The sequence below is a fragment of the Panthera onca genome, chromosome F1 (genome assembly GCF_046562875.1).
Source record: "Panthera onca isolate mPanOnc1 chromosome F1, mPanOnc1 haplotype 2, whole genome shotgun sequence".
NCBI classification, from domain to species: Eukaryota; Metazoa; Chordata; class Mammalia; order Carnivora; family Felidae; genus Panthera; species Panthera onca.
Genome location: NC_138355.1, coordinates 34,070,786 through 34,088,905, shown reverse-complemented (window position 1 = coordinate 34,088,905; position 18,120 = coordinate 34,070,786). Strand labels below are relative to the sequence as shown.

The window sequence follows — 18,120 nt, the reverse complement described above, 5'->3', positions numbered from 1 at the left end:
GTACAGTGGTTAGTGGCTATAACATAAGCACACTCGCAGCCTACTCACTTGGCTTTACACTGCCAGCATCTGGGGTGGTTTTGACAGTTACCCAGTTTGGAACTTTCTTTATTCTGAGGCATACATTATTTTAGTTACAGACAGAAAACATAAGAAACAATTATGTTGAGACATAACTTAATGAAGAGTATAAAAAATGGTAGTAATTCTGTTCATGGCATTCAGGCCCTAAAAGAAGTTTCTGTCTATTCTTAAATATGATATGTAAAACATGCATCTGACAAAGGACTGGTATTGAGAATATATCAAGAAATCCTACAATTCTGTAATAAAAAGACAAGTAAAATCTTAAAATCTAAACAATCTAACAAAAGAAAATGGGCAAGTGATTTGAACAACTACTCCCCAAAAAGAGAGAGAAAAACCGTGAGGAAAAGCTCAACATCATTACCATCAGGGAAATGCAAATCAAAACTGCTACACACCCATCAGAATGGCTAATGTAGAAGATAAGACGCACCAAAGGCTGGCAAGAAGGTGAAGTAACCAGAACTCACATACTGTTGGTCAGAATATAAAATGGTTAAAATTGCTTTGGAAAAAGGCTTGGCAGTTTCTTATAAAATTAAATATACACCTACCCTATGGTTCAGCAATTTCACACCTAAGTATATATTTGTCAGAAAGGGAAGCATGTTCACAACAGGTCTTGGACAAGAAGGTTCATAGCAACTTTACTTATGATAGCTGTAAATTGGAAAGAGCCTAAGAGTTCATCAGTAAGAGAACAAATAAACTGTTACTGTCACACAATGGAAAAGTACTCAGCAATAAAAACAAACAAATTAATGACATACAAAATGGATTAATATCAAAAAACGAAAAGAAGCCTTACACAAAAGGATACCCACTGTATGAGGCCACTTATATGACATTTGAACACAGATGGAAACTTATCTAGGTAACAGGAAAAAAACTCAGACCAGCAGTGCCCTCTGGGGAGGTGGACGAGAGAAGTGAGTAGGATGGGGCATGAAGGAATATTCTGGAGTAAGTTCTATACCTTGATAGCGGTTGGAGTTACTTGAAGTATCTGTCAGTACTCAGTAAATTAACTTGACATCAAAGAACCAGATAACCCTGTAAAGGAACTGAACTCTAGCTAACGATACGCATGCTAAAGTATCCAAAGGAAAGTGTACGGTCTGTAATTTACTAGGAAATGCATTAGAAAAAGTTTTTTGCTCTTTTGTTAAAATTTATAGTAAAGTGTTACTGGAAAAGAAAGGAATCTACATTTTAATATATTTAGTCCCAAGTCAAACATGTGATTTAAATTTTTTTATTGACAAATCATGCTTTTTCTTACATAAGCAGTAAATGATATGGTGTTTGTTACTTGCTGAAGCACAAAATTAGTTTTCTTTATAATTTCTAAAAGATTGTATTTTTATATTTTTTTAATTTTATTTTTTTTAATTTACATCCAAATTAGCACATAGTGCAACAATGATTTCAGGAGTAGATTCCTTAATGCCTCTTACCCATTTAGCCCATCCCCCCTCCTACAACCCCTCCAGTAACCTTCTGTTTGTTCTCCATATTTAAGAGTCTCTTATGCTTTGTCCCCCTCCCTGTTTTTATATTATTTTTGCTTCCTTTCCCTTATGTTCATCTGCTTTGTCTCTTAAAGTCCTCGTATGAGTGAAGTCATAGGATATCTGTCTTTCTCTAATTTTGCTTAGCATAATACCCTCTAGTTCCATCCACGTAGTTGCAAATGGCAAGATTTCATTCTTTTTGATTGCCGAGTAATACTCCAGTGTGTGTGTGTGTGTGTGTGTGTATCACCTCTTTATCCATTCAACCATCGATGGACTTTGGGGCTCTTTCCATACTTTGGCTACTGTTGATAGTGCTGCTATAAACAGTAAGGTGCATATGTCCCTTCGAAACAGTACACCTGTATCCCATGGATAAATGCCTAGTAGTGCAATTGCTGGGTCGTAGGGTAGTTCTATTTTCAATTTTTTGAGGAACCTCCGTACTGTTTTCCAGAGTGGCCGCACCAGCTTGCATTCCCACCAACAATGCAAAAGAGATCCTTTCTCTGCATCCTCGCCAACATCTGTTGTTGCCTGAGTTGTTAATTTAGCCATTCTGACAGGTGTAAGGTGGTATCTCATTGTGGTTTTGATTTGTATTTCCCTGATGATGAGTGATGTTAAGCATTTTTTCATGTGTCGGTTGGCCATCTGGACGTCTTCTTTGGAAAAGTGTCTATTCATGTCTTTTGCCCATTTCTTCACTGGATTATTTGTTTTTTGGATATTGAGTTTGATAAGTTTTTATAGATTTTGGACACTAACCCTTTATCTGATATGTCATTTGCAAATATAAAAGATTGTATTTTTAAAACTTTATAATGTAATATTAAATAATACACTAAATTAAAAAATACTTTTTTACTTTAAGTCATTTCTTATATGATGAAAAAACAATGAAATCATGAAAAAAATTTCTAAGGCTATTCAAAAACGTTCTATTTTTGTGAAAAGTGTTTGATATTCTCATACTGTATTGATACTACAATTTCAGTTTTGAGTTATTATAAAAACACTTTTTTTTTTTTGTTTGGTATTTACAATTCTGCAAACTTTACAAAACGATCTGATCACCCCTTATTCCCAATCATCAAGCTCTTTATCCTCTTCCTAAAGTGCCTACGCCAAGAATGTTTTCAAAACAGGTCCCTATATTTGGCAAAAACATCTGAGGCCTTATCTATCTGAAGACCTTCTTATTGTACTACATTTTAAAAGGCAACTGGATTCCATAACATTCTTAGCTCAAATTTCTTTTAGTACTTTTTGCATCAAGTGTTAATGTTGAAACCTATTACCTCAATCTGAATTTCTTCCCTTTAAAGTGATCTAAATAAGTAAATCCTCTCTTTCTGGAAGCTTTCTAGAAATCTCTGGTTATTCAATGAAGAACTGTGGCAAAGCCCAGTTGCCATGACTTAGAAAGGGCAAGCATGCAAAATGAATGGAATATTCAAATATTAATCTATATTCTTCTCAAAATATTCAAACTAGGTCTAAATTATTTATGAAATCATTCCCCTATTTACATTCTATTTTTTCTTTTTTTTTTTTGTCTTCTGATCAAAATAAATAAATAAATAATGTATACATGTGGAAAATAACTCAAACATTACAAAAACCACTCGGAAGTCTCTTGTAATCCATAGCCCAATGACCCCTGACAAAACTCATCACTGTTAACAGTATATACTCCTTCAGATTTTTTTCTGAGCCTGTATAAACACATATATTAATATTATAGACAAAAATGAGTTAATAAAATGAACATCACTTGACTGTTTTTTTTAACTTAGTATCTCTATGTTAAACACATACTTACTTCATTCTTTAAAAGTTATACAGTGGTCCATAAATTAACTATTCCCATATCGACACATCATTTTTCACCTTTTACAAAAATGATACTATGAGCATCTGTATACATATATCCACCAACTTTTAAAAATGATTTATAGCAAACAATTTCTGTAAGTGAATTTGCTGAATCAAAAGGTAAGACTATCTTGGGTCTGGGTAGTCAGTTAAGCATCCATCTAACTCTTGATTCGGCTCAGGTCATGATCTCACGGTTTGTGAGACTGAGCCCCACATGGGGCTCTGTGCTGGCAGCGTGGAGCCTGCTTGGGATTCTCTCTCTACCCCTCCCTCACTTGTGTGTGAGTGTTGACTCTCTGACTCTCTCTCTCTCTCTCTCTCTCTCTCTCTCTCTCTCTCAAAAATAAACAAACAAAAAAAAGGTAAGATATCTTTAAATCTTTTATATATGGTTTTTAAAAGATAAAGCCAATTTATTGTCTTTAAAATATCACACTGTGCTCAAAATTTAATCACTCAAAAGGCAGAGGAATGACAAAAGCACTTAATCCTGAACAAGAGGGAAGCGCTGGCTCCTGATGGAAAAACTTAGGGAAAAAGTGACATCCTAGACTTCATGGCTAAAAAGAAGATTGTCTGAACAAGGCAAGTCAGAAATGAGCCCTGTAATTTAGGAAAGTCAATTTCAAAAGTCTAAACATTACACATACATTCCATAGACGGCAGACCTAAAAAGAAAATATGGTTGAAACTGGATAGAAGGCTTATAATATAAAATTCTGACAGAATTAAAAAAAAATTTTTTTTAGATGCCAAGAAAGAAAAGGCTGAACAAACAACAGTAGTTGTATCTGGCATTCTCCAAGGGGTTCAAATACAAATGACTGCGTATAAAAATGAGCACATAACAGGGGCGCCTGGGTGGTTCAGTCGGTTAAGCATATGACGTCAGCTCAGGTCATGATCTCACAGTTCATGAGTTTGAACCCCATGTCAGGCTCTGTGCTGACAGCTCGGAGCCTGGAGCCTGGAGCCTGCTTTGGATTCTGTGTCTCCCTCTCTGTGCCCCTCCCCAGCTTACTCTCTCTCTCTCTCTCTCTCTCTCAAAAATAAAACATTAAAAAAAATTTTTTTTTAAAAATGAGCACATAACCACGGATGAATACAAAAACTGACTTGAAACAGAACAAAGTCAGGAAGAGCTCAAAATCAGCTGAGGCTAAGCTAGATTCAGATCCAAGTTATCTGATCAGAACACCAACTTAGGAAAAGGAATGTTTCAAACACACAAGTTAGGCAATAATTCACAACCAAACAGTATCATAGATGGTAACTGAAAAGCATGTATAGATTGGGATGGTTACCATATTTCTGCCTGGAGTTTTAATTGAAAAAATAAATTAGTACCATCCATAATGAAAAAAGTACATATATTGCCTTTCTTGAGTACATAATTACAGCCCAAACAATCTTGTGGATTCATTATAGCAACAGAGTATACCGGAGTGTGATGGCTCTTGCCACAGGATCGTTACTATGAATCACAGAGAAAATTCTCTTCACAAATTCATCCACATTTAGAATCTTCTCCAAATGCTTCTCACTCTGTTGAGTAACTTTAAGGACACACAACCTCAGGAAATTGTTTCTACGAAGAAGCAGAGAAAAGGTAAATGAGACCACCTTAGGAAAGTAACATTTAATTAGGAATCAAAGCAACACATGATTTTAAATGTTAGCAACGGTGCAATGTTTTTAATCTTATCATTTTTTTGTCTCATCACTAAAAGAGTTGAAGCCTATGCTTTGAATACGAAGCATAAGCAGTTAGCAATGCCTACAGTTCTGGGGCCAGACACCAAGAGGGTAGAGTCAGAAAGAGAAGCTGTGGAGATGAACCTCATCTCTTCAATTGTATTATAACCATGGCCGGGAGCTCAGATGGTCTTCCTCTTCTAGCAAGCTAATTCTACAAATCTCTTCTCCTTCAAGTCTGACTCGGTGTGTATATAAGTACCCGAGTGCATGAAAAATGGTGGAAAGAAGTAGGAGGGACTGGTGGGGAGAAAACAAACCAACCAACTAGCAGGGATTTATCCAGTGCTTCCATGTTTTAGGAACCTCACAGTAACATGCAATCTTGTGTTACAAAATATTAAGTCAGAAACTTCTCAAAACAACCTGTGCAAATCAGATACTTCCAAAATATACAACAATACATTAAGATCATCTTAATTTGATTTATCCTGTTCCCCAAAGAAGTACCCTCTGACTTGTGACTTCATTTGTGCTTAAAACACCACTATATTTCACACCAAAAAGTGTTGCAAACTGCCATGTGCATCCACTAAAATGGTCACTGACCACGTGGAAGTCCTAAAGCGCAAAAAATAAAGACCACGATATTAAACAAAGAAACGTGAACAAATACTTTAGGATGCCGAGGCTTTAAAAAGACTTACCCAACTCTGAAAACGTCAGCTAACTTTAGGAATGCGGAATTGATGAGAATAGGGAATGGATACTTCTGAAAGAGCCTGGGAAAGCGAACAACTGCTTCACATTGCTCGCCAAGCTTGCCAGATCTTAGACCTACGAAAAGCATGAAAACAGAAGAATAGCTTACAAATCTGTGGTTACAACAAGGCAAAAATAGCAAATACCAACACAGCATTACACAGTAAAATTACTTATACCATAAAATAACATTCACAACAATTAGGTAAGGTATAATTGTTAACTCATGATCTTTTATAAATAATAGGCCAGATAGCAATTTGGTAAACTGTCACTTATAGATATAAACTAATGAAGAAGAAACAATTTTTTTAAAAAAGGTTGAGTAGTTTAAGAATATTTGGAGCCATAAAATAAGTCTCAACAAATTTAAAAGGACTGAAATACCTTGTTATGTTCTCTGACCATAATGGAATTAAGTTAGAAATCTCTAAGAGAAAAATATCTAGAAACTTCCCAAATATTTGGAAATTAAAAAACTTATAAATAAGCCATGGGTGAAAGGGAAATTAGAAAAATATCTTGGGGTGCCTGGCTGACTGAGTCGGTTAAGCATCCAACTCTTGATCTTGGCTCATGGTTCATGGGATCGAGCCCCACATTGGGCTCTGCACTGACAGCACGAAGCCTGCTTGGATTCCCTCTCCCTCTCTTTCTGCCCATCTCCCGCTCATGTGAGCGCCCACAGGCACTCTTCCTCTCTCTCAAAATAAATAAGCAAAAAATAAACAAACTTCACAAAGAAATGTCTTCAACTGAATGAAAAAGAAAGCACAACCTAAGGGAGGCAGCTAATGCAATTCTTCAAGAAACCTAACACTAAATGCTTTATATTAGGGAAGAAGAAAGGTTTCAAAGCAATGATGTAACAAAGGGGCCAAGATAATTCAATGTTGAAAGGATACTCTTTTTAACAAACTATCCTGGGACAACGGAATATCCATATGCAAAAATAAATAAATAAATAAAACCTTGATCCTTAATTTGCACCATACACAAAAATTAACTCAAAAATGAACCATAGGCCTAAATGTAAGAGCTAAAATTATAAACCATATGAAGAAAATACAATCTTTATGAGCTTGGGTTAAGCAAAGACTTCTTAGATCAAACACAAAAAGCATAAACCATAAAATAAAAAAGTATTAAACTCCATCAAAATTAAAAACTTCTGCTCTTTGGGGTGCCTGAGTAGCTCAGTCGGTTAAGCGTCCACTTTGGCTCAGGTTATGATCATTCGGTTCATGGGTTCAAGTCCCACGTCGGGTTCTAACCCGACAGCTGGGAACTTGGAGTCTGCTTCAGATTCTGTGTCTCCTTCTCTCTCTCTCTGTCTCTCCCCCACTTGTGTGTACTCGCTCTCCCTCAAAAATAAATACACATTAAAAAAAAAAAAAAAACTTCTCTTCAAAAGATACTGTTAAGAGAATGAAAAGACAAGCCACATACCAGAAGAAAATATTTAGAGAACACATATCTGATAAAGGACAATGTGGAGGCCACTTTTAGGCAACAGGCTTGACCAATGGAAACCTGAGTAAGGTAAAAGGGTCCATGGTGACTATGGAGCTGAATGCAAACGGGAAGACCCACCTCAAAATATCCATAAGCCCTAGTTGACCAATGGGCTGCTTATGACGAGGCCCAAGTACCAAAAAAGGAAAATTCCATATGTTCCCATGCCTCTTCACTTCCCACCCGCTTAAATCCAGTCCCCCAACTTTGCCTACTCCCTTGTCTCTCCTTTGCTATCCTGCCCCGAAGTTCTCTTGCAGTGTATTCAATAAACTTCTATCTCCTTTGTTCTGCCTTGGGTGAATTCTTACACCACCCACATCTCCAGCCTCTACCCTATAGGGTCACTCCACAGACATCATCCATACTTCTTCTGCCTCAATAAGATGACAACACGATTTTTAATTTTTATTTATTTAATAATTTTAACGTTTATTTATTTTTGAGAGACAGAGAGACAGAGTGCGAGCGGGGACGGGGCAGAGAGAGGGGGACACAGAATCTGAAGCACGCTCCAGTCTCCAAGCTGTCAGCACAGAGCCCGACGTGGGGCTCGAACCCACGAACTGTGAGATTGTGATCTGAACTGAAGTCACATGCTTAACTGACTCAGCCACCCAGGTAACCCTAGAAGACAACCTGATTTATTTATTTATTTATTTATTTATTTATTTAAATTTTTTTTTTTAATTTTACATTTATTGATTTTTGAGAGACAAAGTGAGACAGAGCATGAGCCGGGGGCGGTGGGGGGGGGGGGGGGAGAGAGAGAGAGAACAAGACACAGAATCTGAAGCAGGCTCTAGACTCTGAGCAAGTGTTCAGCACAGAGCCCCATGCGGGGCTTGAACCCACGAACCGTGAGATCATGACCCGAGCTGAAGTCAAATGCTCAACCGACTGAGCCACCCAGGCGCCCCACAACCTGATTTTTTTAAATGGGCAAGATATGAAGAGAAATTTCATTAAAGAACAAATATAAATGGCACACACATGCAAGTTAACAGATGTTCAACACGGCTGGTCATCAGGGAAATGTAAATTAAAAACCACATTAAGATGGCAGTACATACCCACTAGAACGGCAAAAAATGTTATGACAGACAATAGCAAGTGCTAATGAGGCTATGGAGCAACTATTACTCTCATATATTGCTGGTGGGAATACAAAACTATACAACTCCTTGGAAAACAGTTTGGTTGTTTTTTATAAAGGTGATCATTTACCTACTGTCCACTCAGCAATCCTACTTCTAAATATTTACCCAGGAGCATTGAGAATATTCGTCTGTACAAATACCTGTATTCAACTGCTCACAGTAGCTTTATTCATAATGGCCGCCAATTGGAAAAAACCCAAATGTCCATTAACTGGTGAATAAATAAACAAACTGTGGTCTATCCACACAAGGGACTACCACTCAGCAATAAAAAGGAAACAAATGCTGCTTCATGCAACAACATGGGTAGATCTCAAAATCACTAGGCTAAGTAAAAGAAGTCAGACCCAAAAAAGACTACAAAACTTTAAGACTGTTTTATATGACATTCAAGGAAAGGCAAAACTTTGGGACAGAGAACAGATCAGTAATTGTCAGGGGCTTGAGAGAGAAAATTGACTGCAAAGGGGTACAGGGAAAGTTTTTGGGGTGAAGGAAATGTTTTATATCTTGTTTTGTTTTTTTTTTTTTTTAAGTTTATTTATTTTGAGAGAGAGAAAGAGAAAAAGAACAGGGAGAGCTTGAGTGGGGGAGGGGGGAGAGAGAGAATCCCAGTCATGCTCCGTGCTGTCCATGCAGGCTGGATGTGGGGCTCGAACTGACTAACCGTGAGACCACAACCTGAGCCGAAATCAAGAGTCAAATGCTCAACCAACTGAGCCACCCAGGCACCCCAGAAACATTCTATGTCTTGACTGTGGTAGTGGTTTCATGACTGCATGCATTTGGTGAATTTAATTATACATAAATTATACCTCAATTAATCTGATTTTTTTAACGTAAAAAAAAAAGCAACCAACAAATTATAAAGTTAATGTTCAATTCCTGAAAAAATATTCATTTAGAATGAGTATCTTAATATGGTATTAATATAATCAGCTTCAAATATTTCTTTCTTTTAGTATTTTAGCATTTACAAAATGCTAATTATATATATCTAAATCTGGGCAAGAATAGGGGCGCTACAATCTCTCTGTTCAGTAAATCTGCTCGCTGTTAGAAAATGACAAAGAAAATACTCATCTGAGGACTCTTTACTGGGTGTGACTACACTTCAATACAAAAGACAATCAGAGTAAATCTGCACAGGCAATTCCTACAACGTATTAATGGTTTGAGTTTTGTAAACGCACTCTTGTTGGTTATTTGGTACTTGGAATATATTTCCTTGTAGGAAAAAAAAAAAGCACTGTCAGCACTCATCATATTCCAGAATCCAATAACAACTTATAATAAAAGTTCCCATGGGAAAATTAATTCAAATTTCTAATTGAGATATTTAGAACATATCCCTTCTTTGCCTGCTCCCCCTTTCCTCTGCCCCCCACCTCCATACATAGAAGAACTGCCATTAAAGCTCTAGAACCCTTCTCCCAACCAAACACACCTTGCCAATGGAAATGTTCTAGGTACCTGGCAGTGGCTCATGTAGGCTTAAAAGATTTTCTAAAGGCCTGACTTGACAGAGGGTTCCAGAGACACACACACAGGGCAGTAAAGACAAAAGGGAAGGGGAGATAAGGAAGGGCAAGTCTGAGGATGCAGGTGAAGAGAACAGAGAAGTAACAGATATGTTTGTGCATGTGTGCTAGGGGAACCTATTGGGATGATGCACAGCCATTGAACTTTTTTCCTCCTCTTCTCTCTGCCAGTAGTTCAGTGACGCAAAAGGGAGTAAAATTCTGTTTGTAATGAATTAAACCTTGGTTGGGATGAAAAACGTAAAGTAGGAGACAGCCCATGTAGAGGGAGTTTCCTGACAGAATATGATCTGTTTTACATTCCCTTAAAAAGCAAAATCACAGATTACACTGATTTGTTTAAACATGGTGATTTAAAATGCACCAAAGATAATTTTGAATTTGGCCAGAGAAATGTTTTGATTTCTCTAATACTGTCTAATTTTATTTCTTTAAGATAAAATATACCCTCATTCCTGTAACAGAGCCAACCAAAATAAATAAGTAAAAGAAGAGTAAATTTCTTGCTTATTTTCTGATGTAAGAGCTTTTGGAAAAAGGAAACAAGAAGCTAGGTTGACTCTGAGGGACAGAAGCTAAGGTTCAAGGGAAGAGGAAAATGCACGAAGACCTAGGATTTGGCAACAATCCTAAGCTGGGGCTATGGTACCCATCTTGCTTGCTCTGGGCCAGTTTCAATTTCATAATAAACCAAGCACCTGAAAATGGGCACTCAGCACAATCAGATCATGTAAGAAGGGCTGTTCACTTTATTTCTGTTGCTAGCTACAACCAACCTGAGGAAGAATGCCCTGATCATAAGACCAACGATCGTGAGAATGCCACTATAAAAACAGATATTAAGGTGTAGGGATGTGATTGCTGTTTCTACATCTTTCTTTGTATTCTCCCACCAAAGAAACGGAGCTCTCCTTCTTTTTTATTTTTTAAATGTTCATTTTTGAGAGAGAGAGAGCGAGTGTGCACTCACGAGTTGGGAAGGGGCAGACAGAGAGGGAGAGAGAGAATCTCAAGGAGGCTCCACACTGTCAGCGCAGAGCCCAATGAGGGGCTCGATCTCATGAATCATGAGATCATGACCTGAGCTGAAATCAAGAGTTGGACGCTCAACTAAATGAGCCACCTTTTATCTCCATTTTAAAGATGACACAGGCAAAGACTTGTTAAGCAACTTGCCCAAGGAACAAAAGCTAATAAATGGCAGATGCGGGATTCAAGTCCTGGCAATCTGGCTCCAGAGCCTATGGTCCTAAACTATGAAGCTAAAATACATCTGTAGCACGCAACTAGAGAGTAGAAGTTAAGATTTAAAAAGGGATTCTTTGATTATGATTTTAGAGTGCTCTAATTCTGAGGGATAACAAATTCTAGGGAACTGAGGAAGAATAACATAAATTATGGTAAACTTGGGGGTTGTTATGTACATGAATCAAGTCTTCAAAACAACACACATTTCCAGGCAGCATGTATCAGTCAGAGTTCTTAGCTTCAAGCCACACAAGCTAACTGGCTGATTAGGCAGAACAGGAGTTTATTAAAAACCTAATAAACAGTTTCGAGGCTAAACAGCTAAGAACACCTAATACTGCACTGCCAGACTGATGAGATGAGAAGTCTTGTTGCTGGGAAACTCAGGATGCAACTATTAGCTCTGCTGTCATCCAGGAACGCTGTAGCCATTGCTGCCGTTACTGTCCACTCACACCGCAGCCACGGTCACTGCCAGGGCACGGAACTGTGAGTGTGCCCTCAAGTACATCTTCGTGCATTGCTAACCTCCTGCGTCACAGAGCCCGGAGGAGGTCTCTCTGACTGGCAGAGCTGAGTTCACATCTCGCGCTTTGCAAAGTTAAGTAGAAAGGTGAGTTTTGGCTTCCACTCTGGTGAGACAGGGCTCTTGGTGTGAGTCATTCCTCAAGCACAGGAGGAGCGATCACAAGATGTTAAGTGACCACCAACATGACTAATACCCACCACAAAGAACACTGCTAATACACATTACCATCCAAGCACGTTTTAAGAGAGTTTGGTATGTACGTTCGCTTTAGCTGAGGGGTGAGGATGATTTAAAATGGAACCATAACACGTATGTATCTTGAAGTGTATTCATTAAAAATGGGGGTAGGGAAGAAGAAATACCAACATAAGTATGCACCACACATTGTAAGATAACCTAACATCCCACAGCTTAATAAATTGATCACGGCAAGTCTCAGTAAATTATATTTAAAAAGCGGGAACAGAAACAACAGAAATGATAGTCAACTCAACTGATAATGAACAATAAAACGTCCTTCACCCAAATTTCATAAACTGTCTATAACCGTGTATGGTGGGATGTATGCAATACCGTACAGCCAGAATAGTGATTCGGAATCATAAACAAATTAGCTTTATTTTATGAATACCAACTTTCAGTAATATTTAAGGATGCAGTTTGTAAGTTACAAAATCGTCAAAATAGTAGCTCTTACCCACATATAAAAATGAGTCTATGGATTTCAGTAAGAACTGAAGAAGGGCCTTGGGTTTTTAGAATAGTTCACGACCCATCAAGTAATCACCAATCAGGAATTGAGATGTTAAGACTTTCAATTCCACGTGACCTTCTTACAGGTCCACCTCTTGATACTCTCAGGCTAAATATGGTCTGATGGTACAGATCTCAAGAGAGAATCTGGTTGACTCAGTGTGGGTCACATGTCCCCTTCTGAATCAGTCAGTTCTGGCATGGAATGGGTCACCTGGTACAGACTTTGTTGCAGAGGCCTCTCTCCTGAGTAGGGGATATGGAGATACTTCCACAGCCTCGTGTTTGTTTATCGTAACACCAACTACATCTGTGCCAAAATGGACAGTGTAATAGCAATCTGTGGTTTTCAGTCTGAGAATTCACAGGTTTGGAATACAGGTGAGGTGATAGCATCTAAGGGGAAAATAAGGGAAGATAAATAGTTGTCCTGATTTGTATCAGTTTTCTATTTCATAAATTTTTCAAAGAGCACGCCTCAAAATTTCATGCAGCAGTAAGTTCACCAACACCTCAAGCAGCAACTCCATCTCTTATACTTCCTCTCTTCCCATAGCTCAGCTGCAAGAAAGGGAACCACTCCCTTCCTGGTTGCTCTTTCACCTCATCCTTTCCAAGGCCAACCTTACAGGAATCAGGCTGAGTGATGTCATTTAAAGGAGACTCCTTTTCACTCAGGGTGAAGGAGATCTTGCATAGGTTTTCCTAAATCATTAGGACACTTTCTGTCAGTTCAGACTATGCAGAAGTTATATTAATGAGAAAGTTATACTGATCAATGTAAACGAGATATGTCCTTTATAATGCCCGGATTAATGATTATCCATATTCTGAAATGTGGCAGATAAATTTAAGTTATACTTGATTATAACATTTAACTCCGTATGTGCTTAGTCTTCACAGCTCAGTCAGCATGGTTATCAGCTGAAAACTCTGAAAAAGGGACATACCACCGAAAGACCTCTACAAAGCAGCTAGAGTGATCACTAAAAATGTAAACCAATCTCATGTCAGTCCTCTGCTTAAAAATTTTCAGTGTCTTCTCAATGCACTTGGCATAAAATCCAAACTTCTTGTCCTGACTAACAAGGCCATAAATGATTTAGCCCTGTTTCCTTCTTAAAGCTGTACTGTTCACTAATATAGCCCCAAGTCCAAGTACAGTGACTAACACAATGTAGGCGATCTGTAAATATTTGCTGAGTGAATGAATGGCTATCACCTGATTATTTTTCTGTGTTACTAACTACATCTGGAAGGAATGGACTTGTGTCAGCTTCAAAATGGCATCCATTTATTCCTAGAGAGATCAGAAACAAATGGCTTAACTGCCATGCTTGCTCAAAAGGCTCAGAACAAAGTGCAAGAAATCATAAATGACATCTCCCAAGTGTGCATCTTAGGACACGACTGCCACAGACATTTCCTTATAATGGAGTTCAAGTGTCACATCTGTACATCTAACTGCCTACACAACATCTCCATTTGGATGACTAAGAGATGTCTCAAATTTAGCAGTCCCAAACTGATTTCACTTTCATCCACTCAGTAAATGGCAATACATACTTCTAGTAGATCAGACCAAACACCTCTAAGTTTTTTCCTGACCACTAATTCTCACATTCTCATCACATTCATTAGCTAATCTTATTGGCTCTACCTTCAGAATATATCCAGAATCTCAGCACTTCACATATCTTCACTGAAATCACCCTGGACCAAACCACTATTGTCTTCTTCCTGGATTGTGACAATTGCCTCACTAGCTTCCTCACTTCCATCCCTGGCTCTCCCACTTCAATGTACTCTCAACACAGCAGTCAGACTGATCCTTCTCAAAATTAAGTCAGATATGCCACACCTGTGCTGAAAATTCCCTATGGTTTCCCATCTCAGAATTAAAGCCAATCATTTCAATGGATTGTATTGCCCTACACGAACTGGCTCCTGGCTATCTTTTTATCTTCAATGTCTATCACTCTGCTCCAGAAACAGCATGCAAAACAGGCTCCAACCTCAGGGCCTTTGCACTTGCTGTTCCTCTATTTGACCAGTAAGGCCTGTCCCTCACTATCCGACATAAAATAACAAACCAGGGGCACCTGGGCAGCTCAGTTAAGCATCAGACTTAGACTTAGGTCATGATCTCACAGTTTGTGGGTTCAAACTCCACGTTGGGCTCTGTGCTGACAGCTCAGAGCCTGGAGCCTGCATTGGATTCTGTGTCTCCCTCTTTCTCCCTGCCCCTCCCCCACTCACATGCTGTCTCTCTCAAAAGCAAATAAAAGTAAAAAATAAATAAATAAAATAACCAGCCCCAATCCCACACCCAGTTTTCTCCAGCCCCCTTCATTAGTTTCACTTTTCTTTACAGTATGTATCACTGCCTGTCACAATATATGCTTAATATATTTGCTTATTGCCTGTTTTCTCTGTCCCAAATATAAGCTCTACAGATGCAGGGGCTTCATTTTGTTTTGTCACTGTTTCCCTAGCACAAAGCCTGATGAAATAAGTTGTGTGTGTGAATATGAGTGTACATTTTGGGGGGTGCAAGGGAGGGACATGAAGAGGGGCTATGGACTAAGAACCTCCTATTAAAATACTTGAGAAACTATTCCTTGGAATACAATTTGGGGAACTCTGGTCTAGACGTTTGGGAATTAAAACAAAGTCAGAACTTGTAGCCTTCTGACCCTATGACCTTTGGCTCATAAAACAGAAATACTTTACCAGATACAGGATGAAATGACTCAATAGTTAAAATACTAGACTATATTCTAATGAAACTGGCCATTCCTGTAATCTAATTTCATAACAGCTTTAAAAGGGGAGCATGGTGAAGCGAAAAAGAACAAAAGTTTTGTTCTTTTTTTTTTTTTTAATGTTTATTTATTTTTAAGAGAAAGAGAGATAGAGCACGAGTGGGGGAAGGGCAGAGAGCGAGGGAGACACAGAGTCCGAAGCAGGTTCCAGGCTCTGAGCCGGCAGCACAGAGCCCGACGCGGGGCTCAAACTCACCAACTGTGAGATCATGACCTGAGCCAAAGTCGGACCCTCAACCGACTGAGCCACCCAGGCGCCCCCACAAGTTTTGTTCTTATATTGTTCAAATTATCTTTCTGAGCCTGAGACATCTGGGGAATACTCACCTGGGGTACTGCTGGGAGACTTGAATACGATCACTTGCTTAATACCTAGGACTGACTGCCGGTTTATAGTTAAACACTCAATAATCATGCATTTATTTCTTACAGATATGAAATACCGTATGCTATATCAACTTCTAAAAAGCAAAAATTGTGTTATATATTTTTTAACACAATGTCAAATTTTTAGGAATTCTAGATTTCTCAACTTCTTCAGAGCCTGATCCTGATCTTTGTTCTACAACCACTGTCCTACTGTCATGAAATGAGCCCACCTGGACCAGAGTGGTAGAAAATGTCTTCAGAATTGGTAGAGTTATGAGATATCCAGACCTGCAACTTTCACTGGGAAATAGGAAGGAATTTCCAGAATGAAAAGATTATGTGGTGTTTAAAAATCACATTTACTATTATAATTTCATATTTCATAGGGGAAACAGCTCACAGCTTTGGTAAGAGAAAGCAAAGCCCAGCATCATTTTCTTGGCTGATGAGGATGTACTAAAGTTAATGTGACTCAACCAAAGGAATATCTCATTGGAGTGCTGTGACATCTTTATGTTGATCAAAAGAAGTTAAAAGCTTTTTCTGGTAAACTCTTATCTAGACCTACCTACTAGAAATGTTTACAGGTTAAAAAACAAAAAAACGAAATCCCATAAAGTTGACAGAGTGTCCATGTTAGAGAGCTGGGAAATGGCTCAAAGTGGACTTAAAGACACATCCTTCTAAGCTGTAGTCCCAATCCTCGATAAAGTATACATTGGCTCTGGTCAATGAAGAATTAACTGTATACCAGGTGACAAAACGTTTCCTCCATTCAATAAAAATCACTGAAGTACACTGAAAGAAAGGTTTAATACTTTAGTTCTTTACCGTCAAATATTTGCCTTTGCCTCCCACATCCATCTCTAAGAAGGCATATATCTTTAGCATTTAATAAAGGCTTCCTTTGCATACAATTACATCAATATTTACAACAGTCTTGCCAGCTCAATGGTACTGAACCCACTTTGGAGACAAAATACCTAGGTTAGGTGAACTTAGGTGACCTGTCCATGATAATAAAATTAGTGGCATTGGAATTTGACTCAGTCTAACTCCAAAGCTCCTTCGACTACACCAAGCAGCCCTCGCACCTCTCACCCCTTCTCCGACAGGAAAAGAGAACTCGTGGAATTTACAAAAAAAGGGGCGATGCTTTTTGGATTTTTTTTAGCCATATTTAATCTGCCTAGTAACCCGTAGGTAACAGAGTTACAGAAATAAAATACAACGCTATAAAGTGGGTGTAAGATTATTATTTAGCACTCCTGGTGAAGACCTTGTCTCAACTGAACGTACTGAAAAACAATTTCACAATTTAAATTTAGCATTTTTACAAACTGCTTGGAAAAGCGGGGAACTGTGCCCTCAAGTGATCAAATCGGGCCCATCACTGGAGCTCGCTACTTGTTCAACTGGTGCAAAGCCAAGCCAGCAACGTTGCAATTTTCCTGCAATCTACCAGGGCTGCAAAAGCTCTGGATTCACCAAAAGCATGGGTGCCCGCCCCCACCCTCTTTCCCTCTCCCAGGAAAACTAGGCGCATGCGCCTGTCCGGCGGCCACCACCGCCTGGTGGCGCCAGTGCCCCCCACACCCGTTTCACCCGCTCAGCCCGCTCTTTCGAATACCTTTGTCTAATTCCATAAGGGCAGAGTTAGCATCCAGCTCCTGTTCGCCATAGCCGGCATCTGCCAGGAAAGACTTAGTTGAGTTTGACGCCATGACCCGAATAGTTACTCGACTAGCCTATTTAAAAAGATTGCAAACTCTGCCCCAGCACCGCCATCTTCTTCCACCACCTCGCGGATTTTTCCTCCGCGCTATGCCAAGCCCTGTTACGCATGCGCCCTGGTCTCCCCGCCGTTCGCCAGCGCCTCTGAGGCCCCCCGCGCAGGCGCTCAGGGAGCTCCAGAACTCTGGGTTCCCGCGGCTCGGAGAAAAGGAGGCGGGGATTGGAAGGGGGAAGTGACTCGGAGGCGCCCGGACGCCGCGGTGAGAGCCAATCAGAGGGCGTGACGTCAGTTTGGCGGGGAGTTTGGTGGCCGGGGCTTACAGTGGCGGGAGTTGGAGGCAATAACTAGTCGTGTTCAGAGGGGCGCAAGCTACGATTTCTGCAGAACCTAGGGGCATTTCCACGGCTTTTCCTGCAGTTGAACCTTTTCCTCTGGCCCAGATGCTTTTCAATTCGGTGCTCCGCCAGCCCCAGTTCGGCGTCCCGAGAAATGGTGAGTAACGGCCC

At 39.4% G+C, this 18,120-nt stretch overlaps 2 protein-coding genes across 6 annotated transcripts in view; one reads left to right on the top strand and one right to left on the bottom strand.

Moving 5' to 3' along the window:
- INTS7 (integrator complex subunit 7) overlaps positions 1–17,732 on the bottom strand; it is a 91,106-nt gene extending 73,374 nt beyond the window's left edge. Inside the window, exons 1-3 of the mRNA XM_081791893.1 lie at positions 17,510–17,732; positions 5,885–6,014; positions 4,924–5,070 (exon numbers count right to left, since the gene is read on the bottom strand). Coding sequence (XP_081648019.1) covers positions 4,924–5,070; positions 5,885–6,014; positions 17,510–17,603 — 371 coding nt within the window. The 5' untranslated portion in view covers positions 17,604–17,732. The remainder of the gene's footprint in view (positions 1–4,923; positions 5,071–5,884; positions 6,015–17,509) is intronic.
- A 165-nt stretch (positions 17,733–17,897) lies between these two features.
- DTL (denticleless E3 ubiquitin protein ligase adapter) overlaps positions 17,898–18,120 on the top strand; it is a 48,865-nt gene continuing 48,642 nt past the window's right edge. For 3 of the 5 annotated variants that reach the window (XR_009613528.3, XM_060643894.3, XM_060643891.3), the window contains exon 1: positions 17,899–18,106. Coding sequence is in view for 4 of the 5 variants with exons in the window: in XM_060643891.3 (XP_060499874.1) it covers positions 18,055–18,106 (52 nt within the window). In the remaining variant the exon portion in view is untranslated. Of the gene's footprint in view, positions 18,107–18,120 lie in introns of all 5 variants that reach the window. The other 2 variants (XM_060643893.3, XM_060643892.3) reach the window with 1 other exon arrangement.